This window comes from Macrobrachium nipponense, chromosome 1, assembly GCF_015104395.2.
Source record: "Macrobrachium nipponense isolate FS-2020 chromosome 1, ASM1510439v2, whole genome shotgun sequence".
In the NCBI taxonomy this organism is placed as follows: domain Eukaryota; kingdom Metazoa; phylum Arthropoda; class Malacostraca; order Decapoda; family Palaemonidae; genus Macrobrachium; species Macrobrachium nipponense.
In genome coordinates, this window is record NC_087200.1 from 81,082,385 (window position 1) to 81,098,433 (window position 16,049).

Here is a 16,049-nt window from a genome sequence, read left to right on the forward strand (position 1 = left end):
TCTTCGGCTTCGGTGCGGGGAGCCGGGGCTGCAACTTGGGAAGAAGGTTCTAATTCTACGTTAGTACTATTAGGATCCACATCCAACTCACTCATTCTAGATCTGCTAGAACTTCTAGAGGAAGCCTTACGCACTCTATCACGTTCCAACTTCCTAACATAAGAAGAGAGAGCCTTATATTCTTCTTCATTCAATCCCTTACATTCACTACAAGGGTTAGCAAAAGAACATTCATTCCCCCTGCATTTCATGCAAACCGTGTGGGGGTCTACCGAAGCTTTCGGCAACCTCACTTTACATCCTTCATTCACGCAAACCCTAAACAAAACCGAAGTTTTAACTACTGAATCTAGGTCAGACATCGTTAAAGAAAATCCAAATCAAAATCAAACCGGTCCACAATCAGCGTATGCCAAGCCAAACAATGCGAATACGTCACCAAAAGAAGTCCAAATTAACTCCAGGCAAGCGAGAATCGAAAAACTATCGAGAGGAACCGACAACAGTTGTTATCGTTCCCGCGACAGAGAAAAATCTGACAAGCTACGGGAGTGGTTCGTACATCCGCCTCCCAGCGGCGGGTAAGGGAGACCACCTAACCTACCTGTCGCGTGTGCCGCGAGATTTGAAATTCTGTCGGGAACGTCGGAGACTATAGCTAAGTATATATCTGTCAGGGAAGTTCATGTACAAAAGTTAGGGTTTAGTGAGTAAGCGTTTAGTGAATGTTTATGAGTAAGTGTTTGATGAATGTTTAGAGTTTAGTGACTGTTTAATGTGTCAGTATTCAGTGAATGTTTACTGAGTCTTTAGGGTTTAGTGAATGTTATTGAATGTTTATTGTGTAAGTATTCAGTGAATGTTTTATCTTTAGGGTTTAGTAAATGTTTTGTGAATGTTTAGTGAACGTTTAGTGAATGTCTTGTGAATGGTAATGTTTAGTGAATATTTAGTGTGTAAGTATTCAGTGAGTGTTTAGGGTTTTAGTGAAAGTTTTGTGAATTTTAAGTGAGCTTTTAGTGAATGTCTTGTGAATGTTAGTGTTTAGCAAATGTTTAGTATGTAAGTGTTTATTAAGGTTATAATGAGTGGATGTTCATCCACTGTTTAGTATTTAATAAATATTTAGGGTTTGGTAAGCATTTAGTATTTAATGAGTGCTTAGGGTTTAGTGAATGTTTAATGTTTAATTAATGTTTAGGATTAAGTGAGTGTTTAGTGAATGTTTATCGAGTGTTTGTATTTAGTAAATTTACTGTTTTAAGTGTTTAGTGAGCATTTAGTGTATAGTGAGTGTTGGGTATTCAGTGTTTTGTGTTATTGAGAGTGTGTGTGAGTGTATGTTTAGTGTGTGTGTGTGTGTGTGTGTGTGTGAGTGTATGTTTAATGTGTGTGTGTGTGTGTGTGTGTGTGTGTGTGTATGTATAGTGAATGATGCAAGTGTGAGTGCTTACTGAGTAAGTGCATTGTGAGTGTTGGTGTTTAGTGATTGTACTACATTACTGTTTAGGTAGTGCTTCACTACCATATGCAAAGAAAGTCCTGTATTTACACAGGAACCATTTATGCTTGACACTGCTTAGATCCAAGAGCAGATGCTTAGGCCTGACCACAATGGTTGGAGTGCTTAGGTGTGTTTTCGTAAGGTAATTTTTCTCTGTGAAATTGGGTCGAATAATAATAATAATAATAATAATAATAATAATAGAGATTAAAAAAAGTAATAGTAGTAAAATATAGTACTAAGAGCTGGACCGAGACCTTTCAATATGGCCTTCCGAAGTCACTCTCGGCAGGGAGATCGCTACTCAAGTGATTGACGCCCTATGCCTTGCACACAGCTGACATACTTGCACATTCGGTTGTCCGATTTTTATGACTGTTGGAGACGCATTATAAATCATATTAACAATCGAAAATACATTGAACAGACGTGAGGATATAATATGATGTTAGTGCCTGTCTACTGGATATAATGAACAAATAAAGAAAAAAATATTACTAGGGAGAAAATTAGCCGAATATGGTCGTCAATGCCAGTATCGATAGAATGTATTGAAACACATTACATAGGCTGCCTGTGGTGCATGCCGGCGGGAAGTTAAGAGACAAACCACTCAACTGGCTTTAAACATCAAACTGCGTATCATTTTTATTTGAGTTTAGATTTTCTTCCCTGAATATATATGGTACCTGATACTTGGTGATAGTGTACAGATCAATTTGAGTGAGGCAGCCAAAAATAAGTGGATTATTAGATAATTGACATGATATTATAGGCCAACTTAATTTGGGAGTCAGGAGCTCCAAGTTGTATGATCGTCAACTTCGGGAGGGGAAATAAAATGGGGGAAAATGATTTAATCTTTATAGTTAGCTTATCCTGAACAATTAATTCACATTTCCGTTTCCAGTAATTATTTGTGTTGTGGTACATCATCTCTTTGTGGATGTGCAAGTGTTAAAACGGCTCTTTATGATGGGACTTTGGTCTTAATATTAATCGAATTCCCATATCTGATAAAAATTTCATTTCATCCACACGAACCAACAGCAACTAAAGAACAATTCAGTTATGGTAAGACACGTTGAGCTACGAACCTCGACATGGCTGCAGTGTCCTAACTATAGGCAAGAAAAGAAAATGACCAAAGACGCTATTAAAACGAGAATACTTATCTTACATTTCTTTTTTTAGAGGAATTGAGAGTGACACCATATGACAGGTTTAATTATTCAAAAATGGCTCAGCACACATACTTGTAGCTGTTGCCACTTGTGATCCCCTCCCATTCAGATAAAATACTTTGTGTGAAGTAATAACTCCAAACCAAAGGATAGTGCTAATATATATATATATAGATATATATATATATATATATATATATATAATATATATATATATATATATATATATTATATATATGTGTGTGTGTGTGTGTGTGTGTGTGTGTGTGTGTGTGTGTGTATGTTTGTGTGTGTGTGTTTGTGTGTGTGTGTGTTTGTGTGTGTGACCAAGCCTAGTAAGTCTCACACATAGTATTTATATAGATATGATGGAATTAATGAAGTGAAATATTCCATACTTCAATAGGAATTTTTAAAAATAACTTCGGAAGTAATTCTTATCCTGAAACATCACAATATTTCTTGAATTTTTTGCCTTTTAACATTTTATCAGGCTCACAGATTTTCAGATACTTACCATATTTCTAATATTAGTATTGCCTATGATAGATTTTGAAAATATTTTCAAGGTGTCCCATCTCTCCCTTCCAATCGTAGGTTATGTCTGTGAAGGGGTAACCACCCACTAAAATGTCTGGCATTACCATCACAGCTTTCTAGGATATGAAGTGCTATTGTGGTACAAATTTTACTTGGTATCTCCAATGTTGGATGCAGATCCTGTCTCCCCTCCCTCTCCCCCTCCCCCTCCCCACTCATTGTGGGGTGTCTGCCAGAAGGTAACCACCCACAAAATGTCTGTCATTACCACCACAGTACTCTAGGATGTGCAGTGCTATTGTAGTACAAATTATACTTGATATCTCCAATGTTGGATGCAGTTCCTGGCTCCCCCTCCCCCTCCCCCCACTCGTTATGGGGTGTCTGTCAGGGGGTAACTACCCACTAAAATATCTGTCATTACCACTGCAGTACTCTAGGAAGTGCAGTGCTATTGTAGTACAAATTTTACTTGGTACTATGATGTTAGAGGGAGATCCTGTCTCCCCCTTCCCACGCCACACGTTGTGGGGTGTCTCTCAGGGGGGTAACTACCCAATAAAATGCTTGGTATTACCACCGCAGTATTCTAGGATGTGCAGAACTATTGTAGTATTGATTTTACTTGGTATCTCCATGTTAGATGCAGATCCTGTCTCCCCCTACCCACTCGTTGTGGGGCGTCTGTCAGGGGGTAACCACCCACTAAAATGTCTGGCATTACCATCACAGCATTCTAGGATGTGCAGTGCATTTGTAGTACAAATTTAACTTGGTATCTCCAATGTTGGATGCAGATCCTGTCTCCCCCTCCCCACTTGTTGTGGGGAGTCTGTCAGGGGGTAACTACCCACTAAAACGTCTGTCATTACCACCACAGTATATTCTAGGATGTGCAGTGCTATTGTAGTGTAAATTTTACTAGAATTAATCCAATTAACCCCCCCCTTTTCAGTGCGTCGGTCAGGGGGAACCCACCCTCCAAAATGTCTGTCACTGGTCATTCTATAATCAGTAGAGTTTGCAGATATATTATATATTAGTTTCATCTAGTATCTAATATCTTAGATCTAGACCCAAAATCTAACGGGCAATTAGTGGTGCTTGTTAAGTAAGCCACCCATATATTTTCGGCAGACGGTCAGTTTCACAGTTTACAAGTCTACTCCTAAATACCAGTAGGGGTTACAGTCGGTATCTCGTTCGTTGTATCTCAACGGTCCGGGCTGCTGCTCTAAAACTTTTACTCAGACAGAAAAAGAAAATGGCATCCCATGAATTAGGGGTACCGTTAGTGTACGTACAAGTGGATACGTATGTACATAGTAGTAACTATTTTTATGCCAACCAGTTATTCCTTTTGTAAGGGTAATGTAATAAAATGATATTGTTATGATATAATAAAGTTTTGTATATACTTACCCGGCAGATATATACTTAGCTATAGTCTCCGACGTCCCGACAGAATTTCAAATTTCGCGGCACACACTACAGGTAGGTCAGGTGATCTACCCTCCCGCCGCTGGGTGGCGGGACTAGGAACCATTCCCGTTTCCTAATCAGATTTTCTCTTCCACCTGTCTCCTGAGGGGAGGCTGGGCGGGCCATTAATCGAATATATCTGCCGGGTAAGTATGTACAAAACTTTATTATATCATAACAATATCATTTTTGTACATGCAACTTCCCTGGCAGATATATACTTAGCTGATTGGCACCCTTGGTGGAGGGTAAGAGACAGCTAAATACTATATATAACAAAACAGGAAAACAACATATGTTGTAGGTTATAAAGAAAAAACCTTGGTTCCTACCTGAATGGGCAGAGGACTTCATGGATACTGTCTATGAGTCTGCTTGCCTCAAGAGCTTCAGCAAGGATGAGACCTGTGACCAATAGCCCTTCTGGATCGTGTCAATGGGGGCTGGCCCACTTACTTGACAGAGCCTTCTATTGGATCGTGTCAATGGGGGCTGACCCACTTACATGACAGAGGCTTAACCTGTATCATATCAATGGGGACTCGCCCTCTTACGTGACAGAGCTTTAGGTATCAATATACAACAAGGAGCACAAAACCAATCCCGACCACCTGACCAACTCTAACCCGTGTTAGAACTAACAATTGAAAGGGGTTACCACTTAACCCTCTTTCAAACAAATATAAAAACATAACACCAGATTAAAAATTAAACTAAACTAACAAGAAATTAGTCTCAGCTCCCTGTCCCAGCACTGAAACTGCAGATATGTAGGGCCCCAACGAGAAGCACATATCGTAAGTCACTCTCACGTCTCTCAAGTAGAGAGAAGCAAACACTGAGTTGCATCTCCAGGATGTAGAGGCTACAATATTGTTCAGCGACATATTCTTCTGAAACGCCAGAGGTGTCGCAATGGCCCTTACTTCATGTGCTTTAACTCTAAGGAGTTTAAACTGTTCATCATCGCACGTTGCATGCACCTATTATGACCTTCCTCATAAAGAGCACCGGAGCGTTCTTAGAAATGGGTTTCCTGGGATCTCTGACAGAACACCAGAGAGTCTTTAGGTTGCCCTTAATCTTCTTTTTTCTTCTTTCCAGGTAGAATTTTAAGGGTCCTGACAGGGCACAGAGATCTCTCTATCTCTCTTCCCACTAAGGGTGAGAGCCCTTTGACCACAAAACTTCAAGGCCAGGGTTTAGAGGGATTCTCATTCTTCGCTAAGAACAAAAGTTTTAAAAGAGCAGATTGGCGACTCTCCTTTAAACCCTACTCTAGCACCCAGAGCCTGAAACTTGCTAACTCTTCTAGCAGTTGCCAGCGCTATAAGAAACAGAGACTTTCTAGTCAGGTCCATGAAGGACGCCTGTTGAGGGTTTTGAACTTGTCCGATACTAGGAACTTGAGAACCACATCTAAGTTCCAACTAAGCGGTCTAGAGTACTACTTCTTAGTCATCTCAACAGATCTGATAAGATTATGCAGATCTTATCCTCCGCGATACTCAGGCCCCTGTTCCTGAACACCGCGGATAGCATGCTACAATAACCTTTAATCGTAGAGACAGCTAAGCTGCATTCTTCTCTTAAAAAGAGAAGGAAGTCAGCAATTATGGTCACAGAGGTATTGGATGAGGATAGTTTCTTCGTCCTGCACCATCTCCGAAACACTTCCCACTTAGACCAGTAGACTCGCAAGGTTGATGACCTGCAGGCTCTGCGACTGCGCTAGCAGCCTTGCGCGAAAAGCCTCTCGCTCTGACAAATCTCCCGATAGTCTGAAGGTAGTCAGGCAGAGAGCGAGGAGGTCTTAGTGAAACCTGTCACAGTGGGGTTGTCTGAGCAGATCTCTCCTGAGTGGAAGAGATCTGGGGAAGTCCACCGTCCATACCAGTACCTCTGTGAACCATTTCTGAGCGGGCCAAAAGGGAGCGACCAGAGTTAGTTTCATTTCTGTTGAGGGGACGAACTTTCACAATACTTCCCCCAAAATCTTGAAAGGGGGAAACGCGTAGCCGTCTATCCCTGTCCAGTCTAGAAGGACTGCATCTACCGTTATTGCTCTTGGAACCGAAATGGAGGAGCAAAAGTTGTCCAGTCTCTTGTTCTAATTCGTGGCGTCTTGATGGAGAGTCCATTCTGTGGGGAGGACTTGATCTCTCCTGCTCAGCAGGTCCGCCCTTACATTCTTCTCTCCCTGAACAAATCTGGTGAGAAGTGTACGTAATTTCTCTCTCCTCTGCCCACAGCAACCGGTCTCTTGCTGTTTCGTACAGGGAGACGTAATGAGTCCCTCCCTGTTTCCTTATATATGCCAGAACCGCGGTGTTGTCCGAGTTGACCTGGACCACCGAGCCTCTGACTTCTGGTTCGAAACTGCTCAGGGCCAGGAAGACTGTATTCAACTCCTTCTTGTTGATGTGCCAGTTCACCTGGTCCCCCTTCCAGGTGCCTGACACTTCTTTCGCCCCTAGTGTTGCTCCCCATCCCGACTCTGAGGCTTCTGAGAATGACACTAGGTGTGGTTCTGGCTTTTAGAAGAGACAAGCCCTTGTTCATTCTGAGTGGGGAAAACCACCAACTCAGCTCCTTTTACCCCTTCCAGGCTTGGGAAGGAGTCCGCAGCGAAGTTCTTGGTACACTCGAACTAAGTCTACACCGTAGTTCGTAACTGACCCGGGCGCTCTGACAACTGCCGACTGACTGCGTTCGGTATCGAGGTAAGTTGTCCAAGAATCCAAGCAAGTCACGTGACCTTCGCCTTTGAAGGGTTATGCCGAGAGACCATCAAAAACGTATATTTATTTGTCACCGATGCCGGACGGCGAGGTGATGATTCTGTTAAGGCATGTGCCTGCCCCAACAGGTGAAAGTCAATTGCCTTCTAGAGACCGAGGTTCCTGATGGCAAGACATTCTCATAGTAGTTGAATCTCAGCTAAGGAGAAACAACACTATGTGCCGTAGAAGACGAAGGAGGACAGAGAATGCAACGTACTTCTTCACAGCCGAATCGAGAGAAAGATTCTCAAGATTCTGAACCCGTGCTTACCAATGACTGAAAACGCTAACCTCTATTTCATTGCTGTCCGGTGAGAGTCGTAATTGCTATGAAAGCGGGGCGCTTTTCAGTAATGAAAAACCCCGGGAAGTACTGCCTGCAGAACTGCTTCTCATGGGTTGAACATTTGGAAGCAGAGCTGTCAGGCCTGGGAATAGGCGATGTCTTCCAATACATCTGTTAATTCGGGGTGAACAATGAACACTTGCATACCTACGAATACGAGATATTTTGAAGACAAACTCCGATGTCTGAAGAAAAAACATTCCGCATTATCGCAGTGCGATCTGGCGGTAGACTAGTACAGACTTCTGCTACAGTGCGGTAAACAGAAAAAAGAGAGAGTCCAAGAGATATCTCTGTTGAAAATTTCTCACAATGTCGAAGGCGATGAAACCGAGCATCACAGCAGTAGATGGTCATTCATGTACGCGAGAATCCCCGTTAATCAGAGACCTAAGTCTGTGATTGTTGGGCAGAGATACGGTTCGGCAGCCAATCATTGCAGGGGAGAGAGAAGCAACCGACCATGCATCTCAGAGAGCCAGCTGGTACTGAGCTGTTATCGCAGTGACAGCAGCTCATACACCGTTAGCTCTCGCCGACTCGTCATCCTGAGTTGCCATGTAATCCATTCCATGAAGGAAATGCGTTCGGCTAGAACCATCGAGCATAAAAATACGCTCAAGCAATTATATTTAAGCGAAACAGATTTCGGTAAATACAAAAGCTGAGTTGGTGTTGTCGTGACAATACCATAAGTATCTAAAATCGAAACTGTAACTCACTCGTGGGAGGTTGCAGGGAGCCCCGATTAGCAGTTCAATTAGGATACTCGTTGTCTCGGTCGCCATCCGTAGAGCTAACTACTGTATGCGCCTACACCCCGGACAGTTCAACTGCTTAACAGAATCATGTCGCAAAGGTAAAATACGTAGAATTTTTGTAGGTTTCTGTACAACTACCTCCATCCTTACGAGAAATGAGAGTAAGGATTGGAGATAGACTGCCTTCGTTCTCTAGTCAAGAGAATGAAGGAGAAGTTTTTCCCGAAGGAAAGCTTCAATTGTGAACAGAGTACCGAAGACGACAGTTCAAGCTTCTTATCATATTGGGCAGAAGACTTCATGGACATTGTCTATGAGTCTGCTCTGCCTGAAGAGCCTCAGCGAGGTAGTGACCTATGACTGAGAGTTCTTCTGGATCTTGTCAATGGGGGCTTACCCGCTTACGCGACAGAACCTTATAGGATCTTTGTCAATGGGGACTAGCCCACTTACATGACAAAGCCTTTTGGATCTTGTCAATGGAGGCTTATCCACTTACATGACAGAACCTCTAGGATCTTGTCAATGGGGCCAACCCGCTTACATGACAGAACCTAATCCAGGAATTCGAGCATTTGGCGGTGTTCTCGAATTTCGAGGTAAAAATTATCGGAGATTCTCGTCTAACTCATCTTGGAGCGAGGTTTCGCTTAAGTGTTAAGAGATTGTAAAAACTTGAACACTGCGAGTGCTAGAAATTTCGCAGAATCTTAAGCACTCGGCGAAACCCCCACCGAATTCGTCAGACGATCATCGGTTGGTGGTTCTCTTGATTCCCGTAGAAATCGAGGATGGGGCAGGATCCCTCCTCAATGACTGGGCTTACGCCAGGTAGGATCCGAAGATCCCCACCCGGCCGCGCAGTCCTCCACGTAATAGAGGCTTTTCTGTCCGAAGAAGGGCGCCTACCAGGAGTAAGGAGCCTGCCTGAAGAAGAGAGCCTGCCAGGAGAAAAAGCGTCTGCTAAGAGAGGAGCGTCTGTGAGGAGAGGCGCGTCTATCATGTGAGGAGCGCTTGTGAGGAGAGGGGCGTCTACCAGGAGTAGAGCGCCTGTCAGGAGAGTTGCGCCTGCCAGGTGAGAGGCGCCTGCTGTGAGAAGAGCGCCTGGTAGGTACAAAAGCGCCTGCTAGGAGAGGAGTGCCTGCCAAGAGGAGCCCGCTTGCTAGAAGAGGAGCAGCTAACTAGAGAAGAGCGCCTAACAGGGGAGAGGCGCCTGGAACTTCTCGGTGAAGGGCTCCTGTCCTGAGAGGCACGTCTCTTGCGAGGGGGGAGCTCAGAGCTCTTGATCGGAAGTGCGATGTCCTTCTTGCGAGGAGGGTCCTTAACCAGAGCGCCCATGAACGTAGAAAGTTGCTCCTGGAGGTCCACAAGGACCTGCTTAGTAGACTTCTCCTGATCTCCTTCGGGAGAAGGCAAACTTCCTGTCAAAAAGGCGACTCCTCTGGGGAATCGTGCCTGCAAGGAGAAAAGCGCCTGATGGGAGACGAGCGCCCGGCTGGCTCCGCGCGCCCGGCTGGCTCCGCGCGCCTGGAAGGCGTCGAGCGTCTGGCTGGCGCCGAGCGCCTGCTAGGAGAGGCGCGCCTGTGAGGAGAGAAGCGTCTCGCGGTCTGGAGAAGCCGAATCGGAAGAAGCACTTCCTCAGGATGCCTTTTCTGTGGCGATCCATGGCAGTCTGGGTCGAGACAACAGAGCCTGCCGAAGGGACGCCTGACCGTTGGGGATGCTCTACATCCTCCTTACGGCTGTCGACATTCCTCCTCCCCTGGTTCTGGGAGTTCGGAAGAGGTCTAGGCCTAGGAGCAATGCGGAGCCGGACAGACACCCCCTCCACTACACTGGGAACACTGCACAAAAACTTCCCACAGCACTCTTACCTTCCATTGCAAGCAACTGCAATTCCATCCTGCGAATCTTGGCTTTCATGCCAGAAATATATAAATCAAACTCACTACGTTTGTTTGTTTGTATGGTACTTTTACGTTGCATGGAACCAGTGGTTATTCAGCAACGGGACCAACCAGCCACTCCGCTGAGGTGCTTCATCTCGAAGACGAATCCGCAAGTTTGAAGAAGGAGAAGGGGCTGAAAATGGAGGAGAGGTTGCAACAACTACAATAGGGTTAGGTTCTAAAGCCTCCTCAACTAGCTCGTTAGTACGAGAACTACTTTAGTTTCTAGACGAAGCTTTCCTAACTCTGTTCTTCTCTAACTTCCTCAAAGAAGAAGAAAGAGACTTCTTCCTCATTCAAAATCTCACATTCAGTACAAGGATTATTAATAGACAATTCATTAATAAGTGATCTATAGAACTACAAAACAAACTTCAACAATGAAGGTTCTCTTAAGGATTCTCATCATATCTTCATGTCAAATGTTTCGTGTTAATGACTGTCATTCAATAACTGCATACAGTACGTAATTATGACTGTCTTACAACAGAGTGGTAGTTCCTTAGAAAAAACAAAAATTAAATGACTCTTCTACAGTGCGAGGATCTACTGAATCCTTCGGTAGTCTTACGTCACACATTCATCGCCCATATTCTAAACACAGTACTAGCGTCTGACGCTTTAGAGAATCATAAAAAGTAAACAAAAGCGTATGACAAGCCAACGATCCAATACGTCACCAAAAGACAGTCAAAAGATCCACGGCAAGCGAAAAACAAAATCCAAATCAGGAGGAACCAACAACGGGTGTTGTCGGAACCGGCGACAGAGAAAATCTGATTAGGAAACGGGAATGGCTCCTAGTCCCGCCACCCAGCGGCGGGAGGGTAGATCACCTGACCTACCTATAGCGTGTGCCGTGAAATTTGAAATTCTGTCGGGACGTCGGAGACTATAGCTAAGTATATATCTGCCGGGGAAGTTGCATGTACAAAAACTAACTTTTAAATCAAATTACAGTAACTTTAATTTCATTTAAAAGTTAGCCTAATACTTAGGGAGCATGATTAGGGTCATCTTTAGTGTTCAAATTCTAGAAGTAGGTATAGTGTTCAAATTCTATACGTAAGTATTTATTAGCAATTTCAGAGACCATGCCAAACTTACACGAAACTTCCCCTTGCGCGAGGGGGTCTGGAACCTAACCTCGCGTAAGTTCGGGGTATTACTGTACTATCAGCAGCTTTCTGAGCTTCCTGTCTATATTAATTTTCAGGCTAGGGCAAAGCACTGTAATGTATTTGTGATGAAACCAACAGTTAAAACTTGACCTAATGGATTGTAAGTAGAATGATGTTAGGGAATCATACACCATATATGAATAGATATGTTAAAGCAATGGGTTTATTTTGAAAAAATTAAATAGAAAAATAGTTTGCATCTATATGCAAAAAATCATCAAACATGCAACACTTTTATATCTCATTAATTTAGACTTGGTGATCGTAATTTCATATTGGAAATGTAAATAAGGTAAAGGGAAACTATTGTTACTATTACTATTAAATCTCCAAGGCATAGTAGGAAACTGTTATACCTAATACTTATTCAGTCTCCCTTGGCCATATTAATACCTGAGTGGAAGGCTTACAAAAATGGAATAACTGGTACGTATGTATATTCTAACTGACATTTGGCATACTCTTGTGTCATAATGGATCACTTAAGTAAGAGCAGTGAAAAATATATTCATACTTGTTAATTACCTTGTTTAACTGACAGCTCATCTGGTTCTCTGGCTTCAAAATCATGTAAAACTGAAGCAAGTCTTCCTAGAGGCCGTAAATCTTCTCTTTCATGACTGAAAAACATAACAAAATATTGAATCCTTTGATAGTATTATTGTCATTAACATCACATATCTTATGAATAACTGAGATTAGCTGAATCTATATATTCCAAAGATAGTTATGTAACTTTGGTTTATATGATTTAATAAGAAGTGAAACTTTATGGTAATAATACTTGCTTTTCCTTATTTAAAAACAATAGAAACAATTAATAAAATCTAACTTTTCCAATAATTTATATGCTCTACAATTTATATGCCAACAGCATAGAATAAGGTGAAATTAAAGAATAACAACAAGAAGCTATCTGTATCATTAAGACTTGGTGTAGCTAACACTGGAAGTGTGGCAATGCAGAAAAATTAAGAACACAATGAAAAACTAGGTAAGACATCAAATCTAGAAACAGAAAGGTCATACCATCATCTATAGTCAAACTTCATGGTAAACCTATGGTTGATGTTCATAAGTGCAGAGGATTTGATCAGATTAACCTTCTTTTTGTCTTACCAACCACAAAACAACTGATGTTTGCACATGTAATAGCTGATGATTTCCACCACCTCTGCAGAAAAGCCTCTCTTGACAAAACCTCATTTAGTAACCTCCATGCATGAAGCCAACCATCATTCTCATAAACCCTCCAAAAGTGTGGCTCGTGAAGGAGTTTCACATACTCAGATAAGACTGGGGACATCTGAGAGGAGAGCTACAAAATATGGAAACCAATTCTGCTGTGACCAATACAGGATGATTAACAGCACTGATAGGTTGTTCAACCTCCTCTCCTAGTGCAATACAATTCTTAAGACTGAACAGCAGAAACAGAAGAATGTCTAGGCCATCCCAGCCGAGCATGAACGCATCGACCTTCTGTATTGTTGGACCTGAACCTGAAGAACAGTAATTTGGGACTTTGCTATTCAGTCTTGTTACTAAAGGGTTGGCCCATACTTTTCTTGCAAGATTCCAGTCAAATTCATGACCTTGGTATCCTTAGAAATTTTGGGAACTATACCATTTTCCTTCAAAAATTCTTAGGGCCCACCAGACAACTGTTCTATTTATCTGCCTCATGGAGCAGCAGCTATGGAACCTTCTGGCCTAAACAGATATTCAGGCTATTGTAAGGTAATTAATGTCTTATATGATGAAATAATGGACCTGTGATGAAACAATATTATCTTTTAAAAACCGAAGTAAATTTTTTTCATATACTACAAACCCTTTCTTTATATTACTGGTTATCCAGGGTTCCTTAAAACTGAAAATTGTATCACTGGAGGTTACAGGAAGAAGATAAAAGTATTACTTCTCAGGTGGGAGACAGCATTTCACATATTTAATTCCCTACCCAAGGGCAAAAGATACAGGTCAACTCATTGCATTCATTAAAACAAATTCTTTCAATGGCAAAGTGATTAGTTATCAACTGAACAGTAGCCTGCTAGTAGCTTGATCTAGTAATATCAAAATCATCAACAATCCACAACTAAAGTGTTGTACTGTACATCAGAAAATGGCAGATGATAAATACGTATACAGGCAGTCCCTGGCTTATGATGGGTTCGGCTTACAGCATTCCGAGGTTACGACGCTTTTCAATTACATTCATCAGAAATTATAACCATTTTATGACACCTGTTCCAGGGTTACGCTTACAATGCCGATCTGACAGAAGAAATATGACTCCAAAAATTTGAAATAATTAATATTTGAAGGATTTTTTTAATGAAAAATGCAATAAAAATGCAATTTACATAGTTATTAATGCACCCAAAGCATTAAAAGTAAGGTTTTCTTAGGATTTTTGACAATTTTCCGGCTTACGACATGTCTCAAGAACGGAATTCTCATCGTAAGCCGGGGACTGCCTGTATTTTTATCAAAATATTATATTTTCATAACAAAATAAGGCTTTGTATATACTTACCCAGTAATTATATAGCTAAGAGCTTCCAATCTATGGCTGCCTAACAAATGAAAATCTAGGTAGCAGGGATTAGCAAAGGAAAAACCTGGCAAAGAGCTTTAATTCGTTTTGTGTTCTGATGTCCATGCAAGGGGAGGCAGGGTGGGCTATAATAATAGTATAATTACTACTTACAGGGTAAGTATAAACGTAGAAAACCTTATTTTATAATAAAATATAATTTTTGTATATGGAACTTACCCAGTAATTACCTATATAGCTGATTCTACATTTAAAGGAAGTGGGAACCATGGACATATTCTATCTCAATACCTTGTGTATAGTGTAATGAAACTGAAATAAGTTTGACAGCATAAAATGATATGCTTGTTGTTTCTTTCCTTACCTGGCAAGTGAGCACTGCAGATAAGTTCTGCCTCTGGTCGGTGCTTCACTTGATCCATAGAGGACATGGCTGTTTAGCCCAGAGTCGTCTCTCCATAAGTTGGGGCTTTGGAGCATGGAAGTACAACCATGGCTCGAAAAGTTACAAAAGGTGCCCTTGCCCTAGGCAAAGACCAGAATAAAAAAACAACACTGCACTACACCATACCCATAAAAAACTGTCACAACCCAAATACTAAAAAGGGACTGGTGGACACTCTAGCCACAAATGTGCCTCCAGGCTTCCCAAGAAACACAATAGTACCTTATTCAAGGCAAAAATGATTACAGGGAAGTAAGATTCCCTATATCAGTCCTAATATGTTGCAATACTAGAAGACAGTTTCCACATCCTTTACATAAGTGGTTCCCAACCTATGGTTCGCGGACCGGTACTGGTACGTGGTGTATGATTTGCTGGTCCACCAAATTGCTTTACTTGTTACTTATCATTTTACTCATAATCTAAGAAAAATAATAATCTGTCAAACTAACTATATATACCATATTTTTATTTCAAGTAAGTAGCTATTATAAAAAAAATTAAATATATTGAGTGTGACTATTAACTGTATAGGCCTACAGGACAAACATACCACATAAGTGTCTTGCAATCAATGCCCGTTAATAGTGGCGCCATGACCACTCGCCCTCCTCTCCCCCACGTGACTTGTGAGCAGTTTTCTGCCTCAGTATGTCTGATCTTGAGGTATCAGAAAGCTGGACTTGCTGCAGAGTTTGTTTAAGCGCAGTCATGTCTAAACAAACTTCCTTAATTAGTTATTTCAACAAACCAAAGGTAATTCCAGCAATTGATAACAGCCACAGGATTAATAGTATTAGTGATGCTGAAGACAGCACAACGGAATGTAATGCAACTACTGACATTAAAGGTCACTCCACCAGTGATGAGATGCGTCATCAGTGTGATGAAGGAACAAGTGAGCCTCCAACTAAAAGAGTAAAAAAAAGGAGCTACCATAGTTTTGTTCGGAAATATAATTCTTCATAAATAAAATTTGGGTTTACTAAAATCAATGAAGGTGAATGTGACAAACCCAAGTGCATAGTATGTGGCATTAGTCTTTCTAATGATGCAATAAAACTGTCCAAGCTAAAAGGACCTTTAAATACAAATAACAGTGAACTAGCAGTGAAATATGATATTGTTATTTTACAATAAAGTTTTGTACATACTTACCTGGCAGACATATACTTAGCTTACGTCTCTGACGTCACGACAGAATTCAAAACTCGCGGCAAACGCGACAGGTAGGTCAGGTGATCTACCTTACCCGCCGCTGGGAAGCGGGTGTAAGAACCAACATACCTTTCTTGCCAGATTTTTTCTCTC

General features: G+C 41.7%; 1 protein-coding gene across 1 annotated transcript in view; it reads right to left on the reverse strand.

Moving 5' to 3' along the window:
• Positions 1-16,049, reverse strand: part of LOC135219408 (jouberin-like) — a gene marked incomplete in the record, with an annotated part of 390,670 nt that overhangs the window by 104,428 nt on the left and 270,193 nt on the right. The window contains 1 exon segment of the mRNA XM_064256160.1: positions 12,256-12,350. Coding sequence (XP_064112230.1) covers positions 12,345-12,350 — 6 coding nt within the window.